Here is a 23,094-nt window from a genome sequence, read left to right on the forward strand (position 1 = left end):
CATGGAGGGGGCAGGACTTAAAACCTGTACTGGGACCAGCCTATGGGGTCGTGGTTCTGCTTACAGCTTCATATCCCATATAGCACACGTGTCAAACTCAAGGCCCGCGGGCCAGATCCAGCCCTCTGTAACATTTCAGCCGGCCCTCTAGTCTGGAACAGATCGAGTCTCTGATTCTTATTTTGCTTAAAAAAACTGAGCCTAATTAATGAAGTTTTCTGTGACAGTGACTTAGAAGCCAACAATATATAGTTTTAATTTCTGTATGATCAGGTTTTTGTCTGTTTTAATGTTAAAAACTTCATTTAAAAGCTGAGTGAGGCGTAAGAAATGACAGCTAATGATGAGCTTTTAGAAGTTTGATCTATTTGTCTGTTCATTAAAGTTTGTTTGCTCTAAATTCTGTATAATCTGTAACTGGGAAAAGGTAACTGATATTTCTATATGAATGATTTGACATAATACATCTAAAACCAAGGTTAATTTATGTAATTTTCAATAAATATTGATCGTGATTGGCCTTTGGCTAGGATCAAATATTTAATTTTGGCCCCCTTGCGTCCCTGGGTTTGACCCCCCTGCCCTATAGGATCCCAAATGGTGTCCATACGTGTTGATGGTTCAATCACAGATGAGACCAAAGCCGATTGCTGCTGTCCTAAAAACAACTCCAATCTCCAAACTTTCACAGCGGTTTGTGAAAATGCTGTTTCATGGATCTTTACACTGTTGTCAGTTTTGCATTAAACAGTTATTTATACAGAATACTGCTGCCTTAAATATTGCACTAGCAAATAGGAACTAGCTGTAGCACTTCCAGCAAAGCCTGGAGTTAGTTACACAAAATGATTGCAGTCTGAAATCGACCACTAACAATGTAACACTATAAATATTAAAATATTTTTGCCACATTTATGCTAATCTCCGTCATGTACAGAACTTGTTTTATTATGTTAAATATTTATTTTTAAACTTTTCAGTTTTACTCTGCATATCTTAACTTGAAACTTTTTGTGTCTTTGTGATTACACGTGCAGATGTATCAGAAGCAACTTCCCTTTGGTGTGAATACAGTTTTCTGAAATTTAGAAAGCTAAAACTGGTAAAACTTGCCTCTGACCATATTGTTGAACCTTGTCCAGGTTCACCTACTTCCACAGAGAATTGCCACTGTCTCAAAACAATCTGAATCTTTAAAATATTACAGCAGTTCATGCAAATGCTGTTATTTAAACATTCAGATCATTACCAGTTTCACATTACAGAGTGATTTTAGCCGAAATGATATGAAATTCCTACCAGAATGGACCCTAGGCTTTACTGGAAGTGTTACGTTTTCCTGCTGTTATTTATGATTGATTTCTATGAGGTTCTTTGCAATGATTCCCTAACTTTTTAGATCCCAAACTACAAAATAAGAGCAGTGCAGACATAACCCAGGCTATCTTTGGCTGAACAACTGAACACACATAATGAGACATACTTTCTCGTGCTACAATTGCTACAAAAATGTATTATTAGCAGTCATTTCTATTCCCCTCTGAAAATAAGATCTAGACTCTCAGGTTGATTTCTGACACCCCAGTGGGACCCCAACCCTAGCTTTAATGTAAAACTTCTGGCAGTGAAATGGTGTTTACATGAACTGCTGTGAAAATGCTGCTTCAAGACAACAGTAATCCACTTTGGTTTTACCTCATCTGTCCTGGTGTTCCAGACTGAGACAGGTCAGAAAGCAGATATTAATTGTTCATAACTTTAACACAAAACAAACTTTAAAATAAACAAGTTCAGATGCTGTGATCAAAAACCCTAAAACAGTGTTCTGTACAGCCTTACTAAGCATCTTCATCCTATTATTATTGCTGATACAACATGAAGTGCAGCTGCTGATGTGCAAACACAGATGGAGTTCTCTACTGAGACAGTGTGTAGAAGGCACACTGCGATCACTACTGCTACATCTATCATTTCCTGCACTGAGACCACACAAAGAACAAACCATGGATGACACAAAGCCTCCACAGCTGCACGTCTGTTATCACCACACAATACATACAGTTTATGTTCATTTTACTTTTTGACAGGATGGGGTTTAACAAAAGAACGGACTGCTTCTGAAACGTTGCTAAGACCGAGCAAAGAGCGTAATCTCAGAGTATGTGAGGAGATTATCAGGTGTTTGCTCATAACATAGAGCTAATAATCTCAGCAGTGCAAATCTAATACTTGTACCTAAAGGTAGAGCTTTAAAGCAAATAAGATTAGCTCCTTGAAACAGACCTACTACAGGATTTGTCACTAACTCCCTGTAAATGACAACTATATTGCTCTTGAGTGAAACTATTCAAGGACCACAGTGTTTCTCTTTGCAGTTTGAACTCTCAGAATACATTCTCTATCACACAAGTAGAAGAATAAAGAGGAAGGGTTTCAATATTGGTCATACACATAAAGATTACACTTTCAAAAATCTAATCTGTTTCGAACATATATAAGAAAATATACATTTTATTTTAATGTTTATCTTTATAATTTTAATAAAATCTTATAACTCTTATTTACATTTATTGTGGGTTAATAGTGATTGTAATGCAATACTTTTGTATGTTTTGTTACATTTCTTTTGTTTGCTTGTTAAACAGAAGCACTTTTACATTCATGTTTCAACATGGAAGCTCTTCACGGAGCACAAGTGCAGATGGTAACAATGACAAGCAGCTTCCAAAAGCAAAAGACAAACCTGGAAAAGGACGGAGGAAATGAAGCAGCTCTGAGGCAGAAAGAACAGAAGATGGAAACGACCTGGAGGACCAGCACCCAGTGGTAAAAATGCTCTGGCAGCACCGGGATCGTCAGTCCTGTGAGGAGTCACGTGTAACTTCCTCTGAAGGGGGTCACAGCTGACCGAGCCGTAAGGTGAGATGAAAGTCTTTGTTGTTGGAAAAAGCTGTTAACTTGAGAAGGACCAATTTCCACGGTGGTAAAGGCAGTGGTCGGAGGTTACACCTTCTCTACCCGACTGGGGTCATAAGAGTCTGATGAGAAAAGAGCAGAGAAGAAAAACAAGCCAGATTGAGAATATTAGCTCAGACAGGAAGAGTTTTACATTGTTTGCTCAGAGCTGGAGTCAGAATGTGGTCAGATTGGTTCCATACTATACCGGTGGAAGCTCATACTTGTAACATATTTAATAAATTTAACTGTAAATTGCTGTGTTTCTATCCAATTTTAAAGCAAATCTGAAGTTTTTCTAAATAAAAAAGGTTGTCAGACACAGTTCAGTTACTTGGTTTGGAACATTGACCATAAAATGTTTACATATAATATATTTTAGTATCTATTGCATGTGAATGTTTTGTATAGTGCCCTGAGATGACCTTTGTTTTGAATGGTTCAAAAATGACTGAAAATAAAAACCTAACGGGCAGCAAAACTATTAATCAAATGAAAATACTTTCAAAAAACAAAGGGATGATGTTGCAGCTGAAAAACAAACAAACCAGGAAGGCAATAAAAACAGGAGAAACACAGAAAGAACAGGCAGAGAGACAAACTGAATGACTAACTGAAGAGTGAGTGAAAGCAAGGAGAATAATGACCCTTTTCCACCGGCTCTAAAGGTCCCGGCTCCACTCTACTCCGCTTGCTTTGCACACGTTTCCACCGGCATTTTTTCAAGGCTGGTCCCTGCTTTTTTGGTCCCAGCCATGCCAACACCTCCTGCTGCGCATGCTAAGCCTGGGACCCAACCCCCAAATGGGCTGGCGCCCACACCAGCCCCCGGCAGAGAAACCGCCCAGCACCAAGCAGAAGAGGCCCCCCCTGAGCCCCCAACACACCGAGCAGGCACCAGTCCACCGCAGCAGCTGGAACCCAGAAGGACCAAGGTGAAAGGGCATATAGCCATCCTCCTTGTTGGGCCAACCCCCTGAGAGGTCTAGAGGGAGGGGACGCCCATTGGAGCCAAGCGCAGCCCCCGGGACCCCAGCCAAGTCCAGCCAAACCCCAGGAGTTATAGACCACCCGACGGGACATGGCCCAGGCACCCACACGAATGACCCCACACTAAGGGGGCAGCAACCCGCAGGCAGCCACCCCAGCTGCCCCCAAAACCCCAGCCCCTGCTGAACCAGTGCAGACACCAGGACGGGAGCAAGAAGGGGAAACCGTTCCCCCCAAGCACAACCCATGCCCTCCCCATGGTGTTGCATGCGTGTCTGTGATAGTGTGAAATGTCGCAATGGGTGCAGCTGTGTAAGTCTAAAGGTGCATTAAAATGGGGTCAGTGGGGCCCCTCTGCTTGCAGACAGCAGGACCCTGCCCAACCCTGAAACCCTTAGTGTCTAATGTATTAAAATAAAGGTGCAGGGCGGGGCCATGGCAAGGAAAGGACACTACCTGGTGCTTCCCCCCTGCCTGCAGGGCTCTCCGCCCCACACATCAAGACTCTACTGATGAGTAGGCCTGTCACGATAACAAATTTAATGGTCTCAGAAATTATTGTGATAAATGATAATATTGTTTGGAGGCCGTTTTAAACTAATGTAATGATAATAACATAATAGTGCAAGTACATCCTGTCAAAGATTAATGAACTTTACTTTATAAAGAACACTTAACACTGGAACTGGAACACAAAATAAACAAAAGAACCAAAAACAAGATAAAATGGACTCTCAGCCTTCGTTAACAAAAAATGCACTTAAATAAAAAAAAAAAAAAACGGAAATAAAACCTACATTCAGTTATTCAGGAGAAAGAGAGAAACACGAAGGAACGATAACGCCAATAAATGAAACTTATCAACCTCATTTTAATTTATCGTGTGATTAACTGATTTATCGTTTATCGGGACAGACCTACTTATGAGTTGTGTTGCATATGCTGGGGGGTAAGGGGATGGGCACCAAGGTATTCAGTGAAGACCAAAAGTATACCCAAGTATACAAAAAAAGTTAATTCTATTTTAACAATTTTTGCTTCTCTATCATATGACAAGCAAACCATCAACACTGCACACTGGAAGAGTTTTATATTGGGAAAAATAAATATTTGGATGCGGTCTGATTGAGGCATTTGGTTTCTGTCTCAGAATCCCCAGACCATTAAAACAGATGAACAAGTTAAGTCCAGATAAAGTATCTGATTAACCAATCAGGGCATTTTCCTTTGACTTTCCCATAGGGTCTGGGTGTTGTTGCTGACAGATTTACACAAGGACACATAGGTAGTGCTGATCAGGTTCAAGAGGTGGACATGATATTGTCACAGAATTATTATCGGACGTCCTTCTCAACAAAAGCCACTAAATAAAAAGATAGACACCTGAACATTTGGAGCATTTTAAAGCCTTGATTTAGTAGCTGTTTGGTTATTAGGTGGGAAAACTGCACAAAAGCATTAAACACAGGAAGTCATCTAAGGAAAATGGTCCACTTAAAAAAACGTGGAGAAATAATTTTTAAAAAATCCAGAAAGACAATGGACAATGGCTGCTAAAAAGTTGGGTTTTTTTAGCTAGTTTTGCTACTTCATTCCTTTGCCACATTGTACTTCTTCAGTACTGGTCACTTTATACCTAGACTTTCACTCCAGATTTGTTTACCTTGGTACCCACCTTGTCAGTATAAGAGGACAAAGTGGCAAAATTACAATGTGACCTGGGCCCTTTACAACCCTGTTGCAGCCTATGGTACCACATGGCCTTTCTGGGAACCTGGTTGCTCCCACTTGTTTGGAGACCCAAAAGCACTTTTGGTTGCCTTGTTGCAGAAAGGTGTTATATAAATAAATTTCACTTCACTTCACTTCACTTTACATAAACACATGTTGAATGATTAGTGAAGGATTGTCTTCAATTTGCTATGCCCAGTGCTTGAAGTAGGGGAAAAAGGGCTGGTAATCTGTCCCTCTGATTTGCTCTTTGTGCCCAACTTTTAACCAATCATTGCTCCTCATGAGAGCCACATGTTACCTGATCCCCTAAATCCAACCAACTCCAAAGCAGTGGATGTAGATTGGGTCATGACTTCCAGTTTTAAACCAATGGTGATATCCATGGTTAGCTCGCATAAATACATTTTGTACAAATATCCTGTGGATAATGTAATTTCTATAAATCAGTCATAGCTTACAGTTGGTGATACTGACACAACAAACCAGCAGGTTTATAAGAAGTGACAGAACGATGTAAAAAGTGACAATACGAAAAGACAAACATTTTAAAGTGCCCACTTCAAGCACCGATTATACCTGTAGTAGTTGCTTGTGATGCGTGTAAAAATGAACATTTAAATAGGTCTATTTGAGTGTAACTATGTTATGAACTATCTGTATAAAAATATCAAGTTGTGTGGCTGTGCTGTCAGTTTACTACATCCTTAAAAAGACTGCCTCTGCAACCTGTTTCATCTATGTGAATGTTTGGGGGGCTTGGCAGGGTAAAGGAGGCCCACTTGTGATAGGCAAGCTTTATCAGATGACTTCCTGTTTCACTTATAGCTCATGGAAATGACTCCCTCTCACTCCAAGCACAAAGGCCTGCCTCAATAATTAACAGATCTTTTGATTAAAACAAAAGCAAACTGACAAATTGTAGTTATATATGGAATTACAGCCTAATTAATATAAACATTAATGAAAAGTTGCATAAATATATGAAATAGTTCATCCTTAAATTATTGGTTCACACTCACCTGAAACAGAAAGCATTTCCTCATCATCCAAATCTGTGGGGCCACAGGTTTCAGTGCTGAAGCTTGGTGGCAGAGTTATTTCTCTCTTGGGAACACTGCGAGGTTTAGGAAGTAGAGGTGGTTTCTGGAACTTGGTGCGCTGTTTTGGTACAGGTAACTTTCCTCTCTCTGCTTGTTGAGTCGATTCAACTCTGTTAACCACTGCTGCACTATGCTCTTCTTTTACATTCTTCAAAGGGTTCTCAGAGTCTTCTTCCACAATTTTTAACTCTATCTCTCCTTCATATACGTCCTTACTCTGTTCAATGCCTGCTTTTAGTGCAACTTCAATAGTGTTTTCTTCTACCTCTTCTTGTCTTTGTTCCTTTTTATTCACCCTGTCAATGTCAACTTTTAACTTTTCAACATCTTCCAACTTAGCATTTTCACTGATATGTTCATCTTGGCTTTCCTCTTCTTTACTTCCATTTTCATCCCATTTGTTCTCCTCTTGATGAACTTCACATTCCTTTGTTCCTTCAACTCTTTCTTTAGCCTCGGACTCTTCTACAGATTCTGAACTTTTCAGGCTGAGGCGTCTTATTCGAGACACAGAGTCCAGTTCTTTAAAACGGGCCTTTCTGTCTGTAGTTAAACTGGTCAGAGTTGCAGCAGATGAAACTGCAGAACAGTTCAGCTTATCCTGAAGGGATTCAATTAGTTTACATGCTCCACCTCTCCCTTTTTTCTCTGCACTGCACATGCTGAGTGCCAGCTTCTTATCTGGGGTGACGGGCAGAGAGAGGGGAAGTTTACTTGGTGGGAACTCAGGAAGGTCTAGAACTGACTGACTGTCTGTATCCTGGTTATCTTGGGCATCTTTGTGATCATAGCTGTCCTTCTGTTCAATTTCTTCTTGTTCTTGGTCCATCCCTGTTCCTGTCTTCCTGACCTCCTCTGTATTTGCTTCCTGAACTATCAGGGACTCCTCTATGACTTGCACACACTTTTCTATCACATGCTGTATTTCTTCATTTGAACTTGGCTGTTTCTCAGCTGAGGTAGTGCCCACATAAAGCTGGCTCTCATCAGTCTGTTTGTCAGCCACACAGAAGGCCTCCACTGGAACAGCTATACCTAGGATTCGTGCTGCTCTTTCAGCTATGGACTCATTTTCAGGAATTCCGTCTGCGCACTGGACCTCATACAGATTGCTGAGGTCCTCTGCAGGTAAAGAGTTAGCTTTTTCCTGAATAAGTAAGCTCTCCAAGTGCTTATCTGTTATTGTAGAGTCATTCTTATAGGTCATAGATTCAGAAAGTGCATATCTTTCATCACTATCATTATCCTCAAACACAACAGAAACCTCTGATGCCTGTTTTGTGTTGAGTGATGAGCTGTCTTTCTGAGGTGATATACAACTTTCATTTCTTTTTCTAAAAACATCTGTCTCATCACTGCAAGGTGGAATCATTTCTGACTCAGCATTTTGCTCAATATTCACTCTAGAATAAAGTTCTTCATCTGAACTGTGCTCAAAGCTGTCGCTGGTTTTTGACTGACAAAGATCCTTTTGACTGAGTGGAGATGGAACTGAGAGTGAGCGCTGCATTGATTTTCCAGGCCCACCAGGAGTTTCTGTGTAAACAGTTAGTCCCACATCCCTCAATAAGGATTCTTGAGGGACTGGGATGTCCTGCCTATAGAGCTGGTTTGACTCATTGTGAGGGGGAACAGAAGACACAAGGAAATTGTCTCTGGGGCCTGAGCTAAGAAACAGGGTGCTATTGTTAACCTGCGGCCTGGAGAAAGAGCTACTCATTTCCATGGATTCTAAATCAGGGCTAGAGCCAAATGACTTTGATCTCTTTATTATGTGGCTGGGCTTCTCCATGTGTGGAAGACTAATTGCTTCTCGGCCTGGTTCTGGTCCTGCAGCATAACGTGCCCCTGATTTCAACCAGCCTCGTTTCTTAGCTGCACTGTCAACCTCGTTAAGAAGCTGGCCCACATTTGGTCTCTTGCTGATTGTGTCTTCCATCTCTTTATTGATAGTCTCCAATTCATCAATGGCATCACAGGGTCGTCGGTTCACCGGCTTTAAGAGAAACTGACCAAACACCTCTTTGTTTTCTGGTGAACCATTCTTCTTTGGAGAGGATGAATGGTGCTCTTCTTGATTATGCGCGTTGGAAGGAGAGAATACGTCCTGTTGTGAGGGCTGAAATGATGACGTTTGTGTTGGGCTGATGCTGAGACGGGAAAAGGCGCTGTTGCTGGAGGGATGAAGGTTTTTTTGACCTGCCATGGGATAACTATAGGAAGAGGAGCTGTTTGTTCCAAAATTGTTATCCGTAGTTGTATTGGAAGCAGACTGAACAGGCTCCTGTCCTGCAGTAGAGCTCTGGGGTTCTGGACTTTTAACACCTTTTACAGGTGAGCCAGTCTGAGTTTCCTGATTGCGATACTGGTTTCCAGGCCAGGATACAGCATAGCATGCCTCTTTGTCTTCATTTGCTTGGAGGACCCAGGCATCTATTACTTCCTTCCTTAAAGGAGCTCGCTTGTAATTCCTCATAGAGGATGTGCTGCTGGTGTGAAAGTGAGAATATTGTGATTTGATAGGCATCTCATTCACAGACTTGCTACGAATGTTTGGGCTCTCTTTGAGGCCTACAGCAAAAGTGTCAGTCTTGGTCAGGTTTGGTATTGCCTTATTGTTGTTCTGATCTGCTGTTAAATCTTTGTTGATGTTGGTTGGTGTGTGAACAGGAACAGACACAAGGCAGAAAATGGTCTCACTAACTCTCCTCTTGGTGTTCCTATGGTTTTCTGCTCCTGACTCTGGTACAATTGTCTTTACTTGAGTTATGGTTTCTGCAAAGACCTGATCTGAGCTGGACCCCTGACAAGAAGATGTTCTTGCAAACAGGGCTTGAAAGGCTGAAGAGGACGATGAAGAAAAAAGTTGAGACTTGGGATGTCTGTTGTTGCAGTTTTGGTCAGATGCTGGGAAGTTATCAATAGTTTTTTTGTGCAAATCACTTGGCCACCTCTTATTGACATTGTCAAAGTTGCTAGAAGATGTATGTTTATCTTTCTCTCCCAGCTTGGCAGAGATAAAAGGCCCCAGTGGCGGGGGCAAAAAGGCACTGTTGTCAGGCGCAGGCTCTGACACGGTGACACTGGGAAGCTCGTTACAGATGTGGCGAATTTTGTCAGCATCTGTTAGGGAGTTGCCACCCAGGGCTGAGGAAATATGACGAATACGGGGATCATCAAATGAGATATACTGAACTCCTCCTCCTGGTCGTTCTTGGGTAGAATATACAGGGTAAAGCTGCTTCTGACTAGAAATACTTCTTTCTCTATGGGGGCCAGGCCAAGAACTTGCTGGGTGTCTGAGGAACCAGTGAGATCCATCAGGAGCCACTTGTATTTGCTGATACACGTCACCCCTGTACCTAAGAATTAAAACAACAAAAATTCCACATAAGCAACAGTGGCTGCAACATAAGTAAATTAGTCAGACTTGACAATTTCAGAAACATGAGTCAACTCCGTGGGATGTTTAGTCAGTTCACCAGGAATGTCCAAATTTCAGCTGAAAACAGGGTTTCAATATTTATGTTTTGTTTTATTGTCTGTCCTTCATTTTAAGTTTGGGCTTTTCAGATTATTTACAAGATAGGTAATGATTTTTAATTTTCCTGAAGCCCTTGTAACTGAGAAAAGGAAGTAACTTGTAACCTCAGGTCAATGTGACCCAAAGGCCATGGGAGGGTTAATCAGTTTCCCTGTCTGTTTTAAGAGACGTTTTTATTTTGTGTGTATTTTCATTCTTTGTAGGGCGTCTTCCTATTCTTGTTTCACACCTTGTCTAACTTTGCTGATTACTCCACTCCTGCTGTACGTTTGTTGCTTAAACAGCAGAGACTAAAACAGTACAAGTATTTAGACCAAACAGTCTGGGTCAGATGCATAAAATCTGATGAATTCTACAGTCATAGGCAGTAACCACTCTCATATAGAAGATGGTGCTTTTCCCAAACTGCCGATATTATCTAAAGCACTGTACACCAAAGCAAAGCAAGACTGGACAATCCAAAACAAAAGCTTTGAATTCTCAGTGATCCAAAGCAGCAATGGAGAGAAAAAGGTGGATATATGAAATGCCATAGAGTTATAATTTGCGTGCTTTCTGAAATGCATGTTGTATGGAAAGCCAAATGTATCTAATAAACAGCATAAAATACACCAGCAGATAACTGATAAGTGCCACACTTGTATGAACAGCACATTAGCACTCACCTAGCTGAGAAGCTAAACGTGAGTCTATGACAATCTTTTTTTTTTTTTGTATTTTCACGTTTAGAGAAGTTATTCAGTTCAGTAATATAATGTTGTTTTTCTTTTGGCTGCGCCCTTTTCCAGGGGTTTCCACAGCAAGTGAACTTGCGCAGAAGATTTGTCTTTTCTAATGCAACCAAGGCTCAAACCTGCAGCCTCAGGGTTCAGGACCGCAGGACTCATCACAAAGCTGCCGCAGCCCCATTTCAGTAATGTAATGGTATCTAGTTGAGGTGACTGTAAAACTTGTGACCCTAAAACCAAGGTAGCTGTGGTGACAGGACACCACAGTCATGACACCATGACTGTGGTGTCCTGTCACCCCCCCTTGTATATGAACAGATATCAGATATGCTACCATGGCTGTTTTTCTTTCTACCAGTTCATGTTATTGTAAATAATTTTGTGCATTTCCTTTGAGATGCGTGTCTAGGTTCCAAGCCTCACATAACATTGGACTCATTTTGATGAAAGAATGATGCAGTGCACACCCAGGACCAGCAGAACATGTAAAAAAGAGGAGGAGACTCTCAATACACACAAAATAAACCAGCAACATGTTCAGGTAACTTTGGATGATGAATCACAATAAAACTAATGAATGATATGTGGAATAATGATTGAAATTCAGATTCAGACTCAAATTTTGAATGAGTCAAACTACAAAAAAGTTAGGAAGACTGCTACAAAATAATATTATATATTCCCACAATAAGAAAAAACTATAGTACAAGAGAATTAAAGCTTCTTTAGAACACAAAACTAATTCAAAGGGATTCAAAATTTAGATTGGATTTTATAAAGAAAGTGCTAAAGAAGAACGTAATCCTGGGTGTTTATAAATTCTGTTACAAATACATTCTTGCAAAAATTATATTAAGTCTACATATATTATTGCCGTCTCAAGCTGTCTGAGCTAATAAGATCACTGCAAAAATATTTTCAAAAGCCAAAAAATTAGAAATTTAAAGTCAAAAAGTGGCTCTAATAAAGTCAGACTTCATTGTGAAAGCTTACTTAAAAAGTAAATAATAATAATAAATAAAAAAAAGCTAGAAATTTTTAAACAAAATTAAAATATAAAAGACTGATCAACCTGTAGTCAACAGGAACATCGGCATATCCTCTGCGCCCCCCTCCCATTATAGGAACTCTTTTATATGACGGTGGAGGGATGTATCCTGGGGGTCCAGAATCCTGTGCAAAGTAGTCCAAGTGTGGCTCTGTAGTTCTTGATATGGGAATGGGGGTTCTGTCCCTTGCCTGGGGAGGGACTGATTCTCTGCCAGACAGCAGCTCACAGCTTCCCCTGATCTGCTGGTGCAGCTCATAGGAAGGGGGTCTCGGGGGTCGGGTAAAGCGGGGCTTTGGTGTCATTGAGAGTTGGTTGGCACTAGCTGGCCTACCATTGTCTGGCCAGCGGGGTGCCCTGTAGAGATTTTGGTAAGACAGTGGGTGGCTGTTGACCCGCCTGTACAGCTCCTGACCGGACAATGGTACATCCACATACTGCAGGCTCTCAGGTTGCAGCATCCTGGGCAGGGACTGGGATTTGGCTTTGGTCCTTGGATGGACTACCATACCCTCCGGTGTTCTGGCATTGAGCCGCTGTTGGTCCAGAGCCCAGCGCTCACCCTCACTCTGAGACAGCTGCCGGCCGAAGCTCACAGCTGGATGCCACTCCTCTGTCCCCAGGCTCTGGCACTTCCTCTCAGTTGCCATCCTCCACTGATGGAGAGCAGCCTCCCTTTCTTTAGAGCGGCCTTGAACATGGGCCTGGGCCTGGGCCTGGACTTGGGCTGCCCAGCGCTGCCTTTCCTGAGCTGCCCTCTGACGATCCTCTACAGAGAGCTCTTGACCTCTTGCTTGTTGAGGCCCTTCAGACCCAACGTACCCCTCCTGTTCCCGTCCATGGGATTCTCTGAAGTCAGCGTAGTCCAGCAGCACAGTAAAGTCCTGGCCTCTCCTCCTCCAGAAGGAAACATCCTTGGACTGCAACTGTGGGCCTCTGCTGCCATCACAAAAGCTGTGAGGAAACATACAGATACAGAGATCAGTATGCCTCCACTGAAATGCACATCACTTGGTCAAGATTCAAGATGTAAAAGTGTTTATTTGCAACTTGTAGACAGACAGTAAAGCAAAGCTCTTCAAATTAAAGCTAATACTTTCGATAAAGATATTAAAAGAAGCAATGATAATAACACATGGAAAACTAAAATTAATAAATACTGTAACTTTTACACAATAACACCCCGCAGAATACAAAAAGTATAGGAATAGAAATATAATCAGATACACAATATAAGCATTTGTGATTTCCTCAAACAGTCTGAAAACCTTTGATCATATGATGGAACTGGCTTCTTCTTCTGTAACTCTCTAACCCTGAAATGTCGAACAAACACTGAGCTCAGTAATGTCAGGACACTTGCATTTTTCATTTCTTTCACAAATAGTGGTGTGCCTACAAATGTCTCCAGCAATCCTCATATTTGATAATTAACTATTTAATGACACAGTCCTTTAATTCTTGCAGTGTGATCTGTACAGAGTGTACCACATTTGTTGCTGGTTGGCTGCTGGAGTAGGCTCCAGATATTACACAATTTAGAACAGGACAAAGCAGATTCAGAAAACTGATGTGTAGCAGGGTTTCCCCCAGCAGTTTATAAGCCTGGGGGCTGCCAGGGTTTGCTGACCCGGCCACCAGGCTAAACTCCGCTTGTTTATTATAAATACATCATTTTTCATACACGTTTTTTTTCCACCCGCTCCCCCAAAGTCGCTACTTTTATCTACCTCACCACACGAGGGTGTGCGGGCCAACAGTGACACAAAAGCGCTGTCCCCACCCCTGAGCGATGGTCCCGCGCGGGGTCACGTTGTGCACCTTTTGTAACTTGGAGCTGACCGCGCGCGCCACGCTCCGTTCAAAATGGACGATTTGGGCGCTCTAGTGGAGCTGGTTCTCCTGTATCAGTGCGGAGCCCTGCGGGACTCTAATGAGCCCTGAGGCCGAGCCTCCTTCAGCTACCTGGAGTTAGCATGTTGTCAGAGCCACAGCAATAAACATGGAACGAGAGGGTTTAACCAAAAATGGTTAGTTGAGCTGAAATTCAGCAGCTGGCTTTACAAGACTGAATATGGTAAGAATGTTTTGTACTTAGTGAAAATATTATCCTTGTTTACCAGTAAAATGATGCTATTAAATTCAGCATTAGATGTTTTGTTTTGTTGTTCCATGTAGTGATCCAACATGCAGCCTGTGCCACAAAAAGCACAGTACAGTACAGCATCTGTCTGTTTGTCAGAGTTCTCTGTTGTTATTCATTGGCCTGAAAGTGAGACGTGTGTTGGTGCTTTGTTTGCACTTTTTCATTTATGTTCATTTCATTTATTTGTAAATGTGACTTAAATTAGGATTCAAATTAGGTGCAAACAATTTGTATTTATTTTAATTGTATTTTTGTTTAAAAACGTATTTCAAAAAGTGCCTTTTTGTAAAACTGTAGTTTTACAGTATATCACGTAATAAATAGCCATATTTTCAACTTTCTGTCAACTTTAACCTTTTTTTTCTTACTAAATCACGGTCGGCCGGCGATCCGCCACCTACCACCGGGCTTAGCCTCTTTTCTGAGGGGAAACCCTGCACAGGTACTGATATAGTAGTTTTCACACTAAACAACTCCAAATTTAGACTTTTAGGAATATTAAAGTTGTAGTATAATTCAGATCTTTTGAAGTAGGGTGAAAATGCCGCTGTGTAGATAGCTCTTTTATTGACTTAGGTTAAGAGAAATGGAGATTTGTTTCTGACAGCTAACTGCTGGTCAGTCCATCTGCTGGTTCTAAACAACTTCAATCTCAAAATTTCCCTGTGGTTCATGCAAACTTTAGGTAATGTCACATTACACAGTGACAGAAATATAATGATCCTGATGTATGCACTCCAGACTGCACAGGAAATGCTACTTACTGCTATTTTCAATTAAAAAGAACTATACATGTTGCTGCATTTTGGGCCAGGTTTTTGTTAAAAAATAGTTTTTTAATCAGATTGAGACTTTTACCTGGATAAAGGAGATAGATAGATAGATAGATAATTCCATATAATGTCAAACCTTGTCAGGTTTATAAAAAGTGTTCTCATGAATCCAAAAGTGAAACCAGACCTTTTTTTAAAGACAAATGAATGCTAACAAAAAAGGACTATTAAAATGACAAAGGGCCAAAGGGCAACGTTGGCAGAGTCAGCAATGTAAATAAATTGAATAAAAAACAATCCTCTCCCACTAGATGGAGACAGACTACTATAAATCACAATGCGATGTTAGGTAATTGTGATCCACTATAAGGGAAAAAAAAAACATTACACAATGACAGACTGTGGTTGTCATTCCTCTAATGTCCTCTAAAAAACATCAAGTTTTAAACACTGTTTCACTGACAGCCTATCTACTGTGTTGTGGTTTAATTCCTAATCTAAGCTGCATTTTAGTGGAGGGACAGCCACTGACGACATGTCTAATGACAGACGGGATGGACTCCAACGAGGCGCAGTCAGTCTGCACACACTGCTAGACAGATAAACTGACTGACAATGTAAACAAGAAGCAGGCACATGTGTACTCCCTGCAGAGGCCTCTGACATTTCCATCCATGATCATTACTGACCAGGAATGCTGGGACAGGGAAAGACATCCAGCCACAGCAGTCTGCTAAATTTGAGGGCATTTAATGATGACTTACCATTCTCTGTCTAATTAGGTCTAAGAAGCACTGTCTAGTGGGAGAACTAAGATAGGCTAGTTCTTTATCTAAACTCAGGCTGCCAGACAAAGTGGATTTGGATGAGGACAATAAAGACAGATGAACAAACAACAGGCTGAAAATGCAGAACATATGTCGTTGTGATTCCCACATTTCTCACAGAACGCTCTGATAGCAGTGGCAGACCAGCAATATGAAAAAGGAAATTACTTTCCACAAAACAAGCAAAAATAAATAAGAAGAAAAGAATACAATCAACTACAGAAAAATACTATAGTTATACACTGATTAAAAATGCTCTACCTCAAGCTGCCTGCTAAGACAATTTTGGAAAAACAAAATGTTTCGGGAAAAAGGAGAAACCAGACAACCCCTGCCAAGCTGTGCATACAAGAGACCATCTGTATTACCTCTGTCTTAGTTACTGCACACTAACCTCCACATCTACTGCACATACACAAACCAAATATTCCTCTTTCAGGAAAAAAACAGGCTAAAGTAGGACAATATTCCTGGAAATTTCACACATTCCTTATCCAAGAATAGGCCAAGCTAAACATACCCTTTCCTACATATACATATTTAAATATTCCCTGCATGACTCCTGTTTTATTGATATCATATGCAGCATGTATGCATGCATGCATAAGGCTTAAAGCACCCTTACTGTCTGAATGCTGAGTCAGCATTCACACTATCTTCCTGTTTATAGTTTCTTTGGACTCTTATTGCAATCAAAATACTTAAGCATACTTTGTGCATTTTAACCACTTATAAACACTCACTGACCATTTTATTAGGTACATTGTGCCAGTTCCCCTTTTGCCTTCAACTGATTTAATATTTTGTGGTAAGATTCCCCTGTTTTTGGTCCATATTAACATGATAGCATCTCACAGTTGCTGCAGATTTGTTAGTGAGTCTTCCAGTCCACCACAACCCAAAGGTGCTCGATTGGACTGAGATCTTGTGACTGTGGGGACCACTGGAGTTCAAAGAAATGAGACTCATCAGAGCAGGCAACGTTTTTCCAACTTCTTATTGTCTGGTTTTGGTGAGTTTGTGTGAGCTGTAGCTTCAGTTTCCTGTTCTTAGCTGACAGGAGTGGCACCTGGTGTGGTCTTCTCCTTCAAGGATGGATGTGTTGTGTGTTCAGAGATGGTTTTCTGTAGAGAGTGGTTATTTGAGCTGCTGTTGATTTTCTGACATCTTGAACCAGTCTGCTCATTCTTCTCGACATCAACAAGGCATTTTTGTTTTCACAAATGCAGCTCACTTGATATTTTTTTTCTTTTTGGTATCATTCTCTTACATTTTTAGAGCTAGTTTGGTGTAAAAATCCCAGTAGATCAGCAGTTTCTGAACCACTCGAACCAGCTCGTCTGGAACCAATAACCACGCAAAATTCAAAGTCACTTAAGTCCCATGTCGTCCTCATTCTGATGCCCAATTTGAATTTTAGCAAGTCGTCTTCATCATGTCTACATGTCTAAAGGCACTGAGTTGCTGCTATGTGATTGGCTGGTTAGCTAATTGTGTTAACAAGCAACTAAATAAGTGAACTCAATGAAGTGGTCGGTGAGTGTATATCGAAACATTTAGCTTTTATACTTTTTCAAATATTTAACATTTTTTAAAAATTGGCATCTGTTTTGCTCATTTTTTTTTGTTTAGTTAATTTTACCTTTAGCATCTGTTTAGCTACTGTTGTGCTAATTTTATCATCTGTTTTGAGTAATTTTAACTACTGTTCTGCTCCTTTCAGCTTCAGGTATTGTTTTAATACATTTTGCTACTGTCCAACAGCTTTTTCTGTTTATTTTAGTCTCTGGTCTCCTTAATTTACCTTTAAAAACTCAGTTCTTCAGCAAAGTCAATCAGAACTCAGGACTCACTTTGCATGTTTGTAAAAAAAAAAAAAAAAAAGTTTTCTCAAGTTACTATTTTCCCTTTTCATCAGTTTTTGATTTGCTATTTTTTGGGCAAAAAACATTAAAAGATACAATAAAATGTGTGTCTGGACTGAGAATAGTGTTTTAAAAAATTGAGTAGTGAAGACTGGGCAATAAAGATGCAATATAAGGAAACAGAAAAAAGTCAAATTTTGTTTTTAGAAGTTTCTTTTAAAGTGCAGAAACTAAATGAAAGCAAGTTCCAAGGCTACACCTGATAAAGCTGGTCAAACAGCAGCACATCATCAGTGTGGACATACAGTCAGATCGTGTCTTACCCACTATCTGAGGTCAGTGACTCTCCGAGGGAATGGGTGTCAGTTTGGCCCCGGTTCTCAGCATCCCGTTTTGGCTGGCTCCCATCCCTGGGCTCATTGTTGTTGCTGGGACAGCCCCCACCAAATGCTTGGACCTGTTTAGTTCCACTGCTGTTCCCCAAGGCCACGACCGGCCCCCTTTCATAGCCATTTACTGTCCTAGGGCCGGGCCTGTTTTCCAGAATGTCATGGTGTTTGCTGTAGGATGGAGGCGAGGATGAGGGGGGCTGACGGGACGAGGATGAGGGGACTGGCGTAGGGGTGGAGGATGTGGGATGTTTGGGTAGCTTGTATCCATGAGAAATGAGCAGGTCCTCCACACTGTACATGGTGGCATTTGTTTATGCTGATGCGCTTCTCTTCCTTTCTGACTTTAGATTGGTCTTTTGGCAAGATGTCTCTGCTTTTTCCTTACATGCAGCAGCAGGATTAGCAGCACAGCCGCACAGCCAAGGCCATCACTGCGGAAAAAGAGAACAAAAAAGGACGGAATAAGGGCACAGAAGAAAAACAAATGAAAATAAAAGCCTAGCATTCCTTGAAGGAATACATATCACTCACCTCACCACCTTTCATACCAGTTTTAGACTAACATTATGTTGTGCTGGGAAATAATGGAGTTATAGCTGTTTTCATCAATCCTTGAACACAACATTATGCGCAGTCTCATGCAATTTTGCGATTTTACATGATCTTGCATGATTTGGTAACATTTGAAGTGTGTTATACATGACTGTCAGCTTCTACCACACCAAACTGTAGTTGAATATCTCTAAAATTCACTGACGTGTAGCCATTTTTGTCAGTTAAGGCCATCTTGAACTGGATTGACTCCAAAGGTTTATCAATTGTAGATGTCAACAAAATGCTTACTTTCTGAAAGAATCATTAAAATCCATTCAATGATTTATGAAAAACTTGGTAAATAAATAAAAACAACATTATCTGTCCACCTTTGCCTTTGGTGGGACCGATTAATAAGGTGATGACATAAACATTGTTCCTGCTATCTATGTTAGGTTGTTGTCAAAAACCTTGTAGAACATTTGACACTAGAATGGCCACCATCCAAGCCACCATTCTCTCCTTCTCTTCTTTGAACTTCTGCTGCTATTAGCAGCTGCTAATAAACACGTACAGAAATCTGTTTGTACGCTTTTGTTAAAGAAAGAAATGCCCACAAAAGTCACTGAAATAACTTCAAATTGTCAAACGTAATAAAAAAAATTACTAAAATTCTATTCATTCATTTTCTTTACCCTCTTCTCCTTTCCGGGTCGCGGGGAGCTGGTGCCTGTCTCCAGCCATCATTGTGCGAGAGGCGGGGGACACCCTGGACAGGTCACAAGTCCATCACAGAGACACATAGAGACAAACGACACTCATGCTCTCACTCACACCTAGGGACAATTTAGAGTTACCAATGAACCTAACATGCATGTTTTTGGTCTGTGCCCGGAGTAAACCCACATGAGCACAGTGGGGACAACTCCTCCAAGTAAGGCCTGGTTAGGAAGCCATCCTACAGCCTTCTTGCTGGGAGGCGACAGCTGTGCCACTCTGATTACTAAAAATTAACAAATAAAAATCAGTCATTGCTTTTAAATTTTAGTTTAACAGAATTATTTTAGAAAAACTAATGAAACCGGCCTTGACAAAAAGGATGTTTTGTTTTGTTGCACAATCTGTTGAGACAATAACTACAATCAAGCCATTTCTGTGACAGACTTCTGCACCTGTTCTCAGGTATTTTAGCCCAGTCTTTGTGAACAAACAGATCTAGCTGTCTCAGGTTTGAAGAGCACCTTCTTTTCAGCTCCTTCCACAGATGTTCAATAAGATTTAAATCAGAATAATCCAGTGTTTTGTTCTGAACCATTCTTGGTGTTTTGAGCTGTGTGTTTTGGGTCATTATCCTGTTGGAGGAGCCATGACCTGCGACTGAGACCAAGCTTTCTGACACTGGGCAGCACATTTAGCTCCAGAATGCCTTGATAGTCTTCAGATTTCATTGGACCCTGAAGAGATGAAAGACATCCTGTTCCAGATGCAACAAAACAGCTCCAGAACAGAACCAAGCCTTCTTGTTTTCCTGTAGGTAGAGTTATTTTCTTTGAACATTTCATTTTTGGTCTGAGAACATAGATATGATGGGAATCCAGTTTTGTCTCATTTGTCCAAAGAACATTCTCCTAGAAGCTGTGTGGCTTCTTAATATGCACTTCCTGGGCTCTTTGGTTGCCATTTGTATTATCCATCTCTTCAACTTGTCATCAATTTTCCTCTTGCAGCCATATCCAGAGAGAGGCTTCAGTCCTATTCTGAAATAACTGAATAATCTGACAAGAACATCAAGCTGCTTGGAGATGATCTTTTAACTATTAGCTTTAACATGTTTGTCAATGATTTTCTTTCTAAGTTCCTGAGACAATCCTCTCTTTAGCTTTCTGTGCTCCAAGTTCAGTGTGGTACACTTCATAATACCAAATACTTTTTACCCTTTAAACAGGCAGACTGGGTGAGGACACCTGTGATGCTGATTAGAAGACACACCTTAGTTTGACATATCCCTATGGTTAAATGATCTTTTCTAAAGGTACCATCCTTTTTGTCAAGGTCAGTTTCATTAGTTTGTTTCATTTTTAATTCAGGTGAACCAAATTTCAAATGTAATGAGTGATTTTCAATAGTAGATTTTTTTGGTTGTTTGTTTTTCTTATCATTACTTTTGTAAGTTTTAGGTTATTTCAGTGTCCTTTGTTGTTTTTTTCTTTCTATAACAAAAGACAAGTTTGACCATATCTGTAATTATATGTAAAAACTTAATTAAGTTGAAGTTATAGGTGTTAAGGTCTATGAATTAAGTTTGGATGAACTGCTATAAAATGTTTAAGATTCAAGCTGTTTCAAGATGGCAGAAATCAGCTTTGGTCAGTCAGGCTTCTTCATATAAGACTGTTAATGTCAGGACACTTTCTAAAATTTCAGGTAGTCCATATTCTGCACCCTTTGTAAACCTTGTACTTTTTAAACTACAAGAAATTAGTGGACTAAGCTGCTTGTAGATTTTACCCAGCGGATAGCGCAGTGGCTACAACACCTGTCTCTCTTTTCAAGGAGATGCTGTTTTGAAAGACATTTGCAACAAGCTACAATAACTAATATGTTAGCAGGTGAAATGTACGGTAGAGTGCAGGTTTGCTACACTACAAACCTGCTTAAATAATTTACAAACATCAGCTTTACAGCCTCTCAAAGTGACTTTACAAAGAGCAGAACAGCAAAGAAGTAATAGTCTGTGCATTAAGTCCAACTACCTAATACACAGAAACAGTAAGTAGATGTGATGCAAATCCAAAAATAAAAATGGTGGCCAGTTACAGTGCAGAGACCCCTCTCCAGGGTAGAAAGGGTTTATGAACCCTTTAAAATTATGCATATCCAAAAATTAACTCAGGCTATTAGTACAGACTGATGAGGGATTGAATTAAGGATACCCAGTGTGCATCTACTCATGATGTAATGTCCCTGATGAAGCCATGCTTGATGCCCTGTCAACAGTAAAGATGCTGCAGCCCACTCATTCATGCAAACAACCTGGCTGTCCTCAGTCACATACGACATAAAAGAACAGCACTGTTAGATTATGTGCCAAAATCAAATGCTGTGCAGACGCTTTTCAAGCCAATCACACCATGATTGTTAAAAGGCAAAGCCAAATTGCTTGTTTCCTCCTTTGAAAAACAGACAGCCAATGCAACTCCGCTAAAATGGATTCAGCTGCAGACTGATTAGCATTTGTTTTGCTTCTTAGCATTTGTTTAGCCATTAGAATTCCATTGAGATTAAAAATAAAAAAAGACGTGTCCGCTCTCCTTCCTCCTTGTATCTGAACCCCAGGACAGCCTACGAGGTGATTAACGGGATCCAAGACCGTGAAAATGCCACTCTCTTTGTGCGTCTGGCTCTCTAATACGATTATCGTTTTCATTTAAAACCTTAAACCTGTTAGTTTTGGAGGATTGACTCTGGGTGCTTACGCAGTTAATACTTCTGTTGAGTTTAACTCGTTTTTATTGGAAACTTTAGTAATCCCTAAAGAAGAGGCTGCTTCAGTTTGCAGGGATGCAATGTCAATGTACAAACGGGTTGGGTTTGGTTTGTTTATGGATGAGCGCACACATACACGACAAACAGTATGTCACTGTGTACTGTCCCATGAACTTTAGATGAACTTATGCTGGCCAACTGAGAAGTCATGATGTTATATATGTTTTGGGCATGCTGCAAATGCCAGGAAAAGAAAGCCAGCCACAACAATTTGTGTTCTCTGTTTTTTTAAAAACTCTTCAAATTCAAGGCCTGGCATTCCTTAAAGGAATCTAGTTTAAATGTGAGGTGGGAGGCAAAATAAACTGATCTGATGCTGAGAAGTTATAGCCATTTTGGTCATTTTTTTACATTATGCACTATCTCATGCAATACTGCAAGATATAGCCATTTTTGTGTTTCCTAAGCCAGTTGACTCTGGCGACCATCTTGAATAAGGACTCGAAAAGGTGTACATCCAAAAATTACTTTCTAAAAGTTTGATTAAAATTTTTACAGTGCTTCAGGAAATATCTTGCTAACAGACAGGCAGGGTTAACTATAATAGTTAATGACAAAGTTTTAAAAACAGATCAATAAGTTTCTGATAGATTATAAGTTGAGAATTACTCTCAGCTACCATCAAACTAAATTTTAGCTCAGTATCTAAAAGATGGCCTGAATAATAGTTATTTATTTATTTGGTAAGGTCACTTAGCTGTAGCAGACATCCCGAATGGGGCTGACTCCAAAAGTTAATTAATTGTAAATCTGCATCCAAGGATTACTTTCTGGGAATGTCATTAAAATTCATTCACTGCTTCATGTGCGTTTATCTTAACGCTATAGGCAAACGCACACACACACACACACACACACACACACACACACACACACACATACACTACTGCCTCTTCCTGCAGAGGCAGGCGA

At 40.5% G+C, this 23,094-nt stretch overlaps 1 protein-coding gene across 2 annotated transcripts in view; it reads right to left on the reverse strand.

Moving 5' to 3' along the window:
* Positions 1 to 453: 453 nt before the first annotated feature.
* jcada (junctional cadherin 5 associated a) overlaps positions 454 to 23,094 on the reverse strand; it is a 35,214-nt gene continuing 12,573 nt past the window's right edge. For both annotated transcript variants that reach the window (XM_017435036.3, XM_017435038.3), the window contains exons 2-5: positions 18,034 to 18,533; positions 12,124 to 13,053; positions 6,699 to 10,141; positions 454 to 3,038 (exon numbers count right to left, since the gene is read on the reverse strand). In XM_017435036.3, the coding sequence (XP_017290525.1) occupies positions 3,004 to 3,038; positions 6,699 to 10,141; positions 12,124 to 13,053; positions 18,034 to 18,401 (4,776 nt within the window). In that variant the 5' untranslated portion in view covers positions 18,402 to 18,533 and the 3' untranslated portion in view covers positions 454 to 3,003. The remainder of the gene's footprint in view (positions 3,039 to 6,698; positions 10,142 to 12,123; positions 13,054 to 18,033; positions 18,534 to 23,094) is intronic.

This window comes from Kryptolebias marmoratus, linkage group LG21, assembly GCF_001649575.2.
Source record: "Kryptolebias marmoratus isolate JLee-2015 linkage group LG21, ASM164957v2, whole genome shotgun sequence".
NCBI lineage: Eukaryota > Metazoa > Chordata > Actinopteri > Cyprinodontiformes > Rivulidae > Kryptolebias > Kryptolebias marmoratus.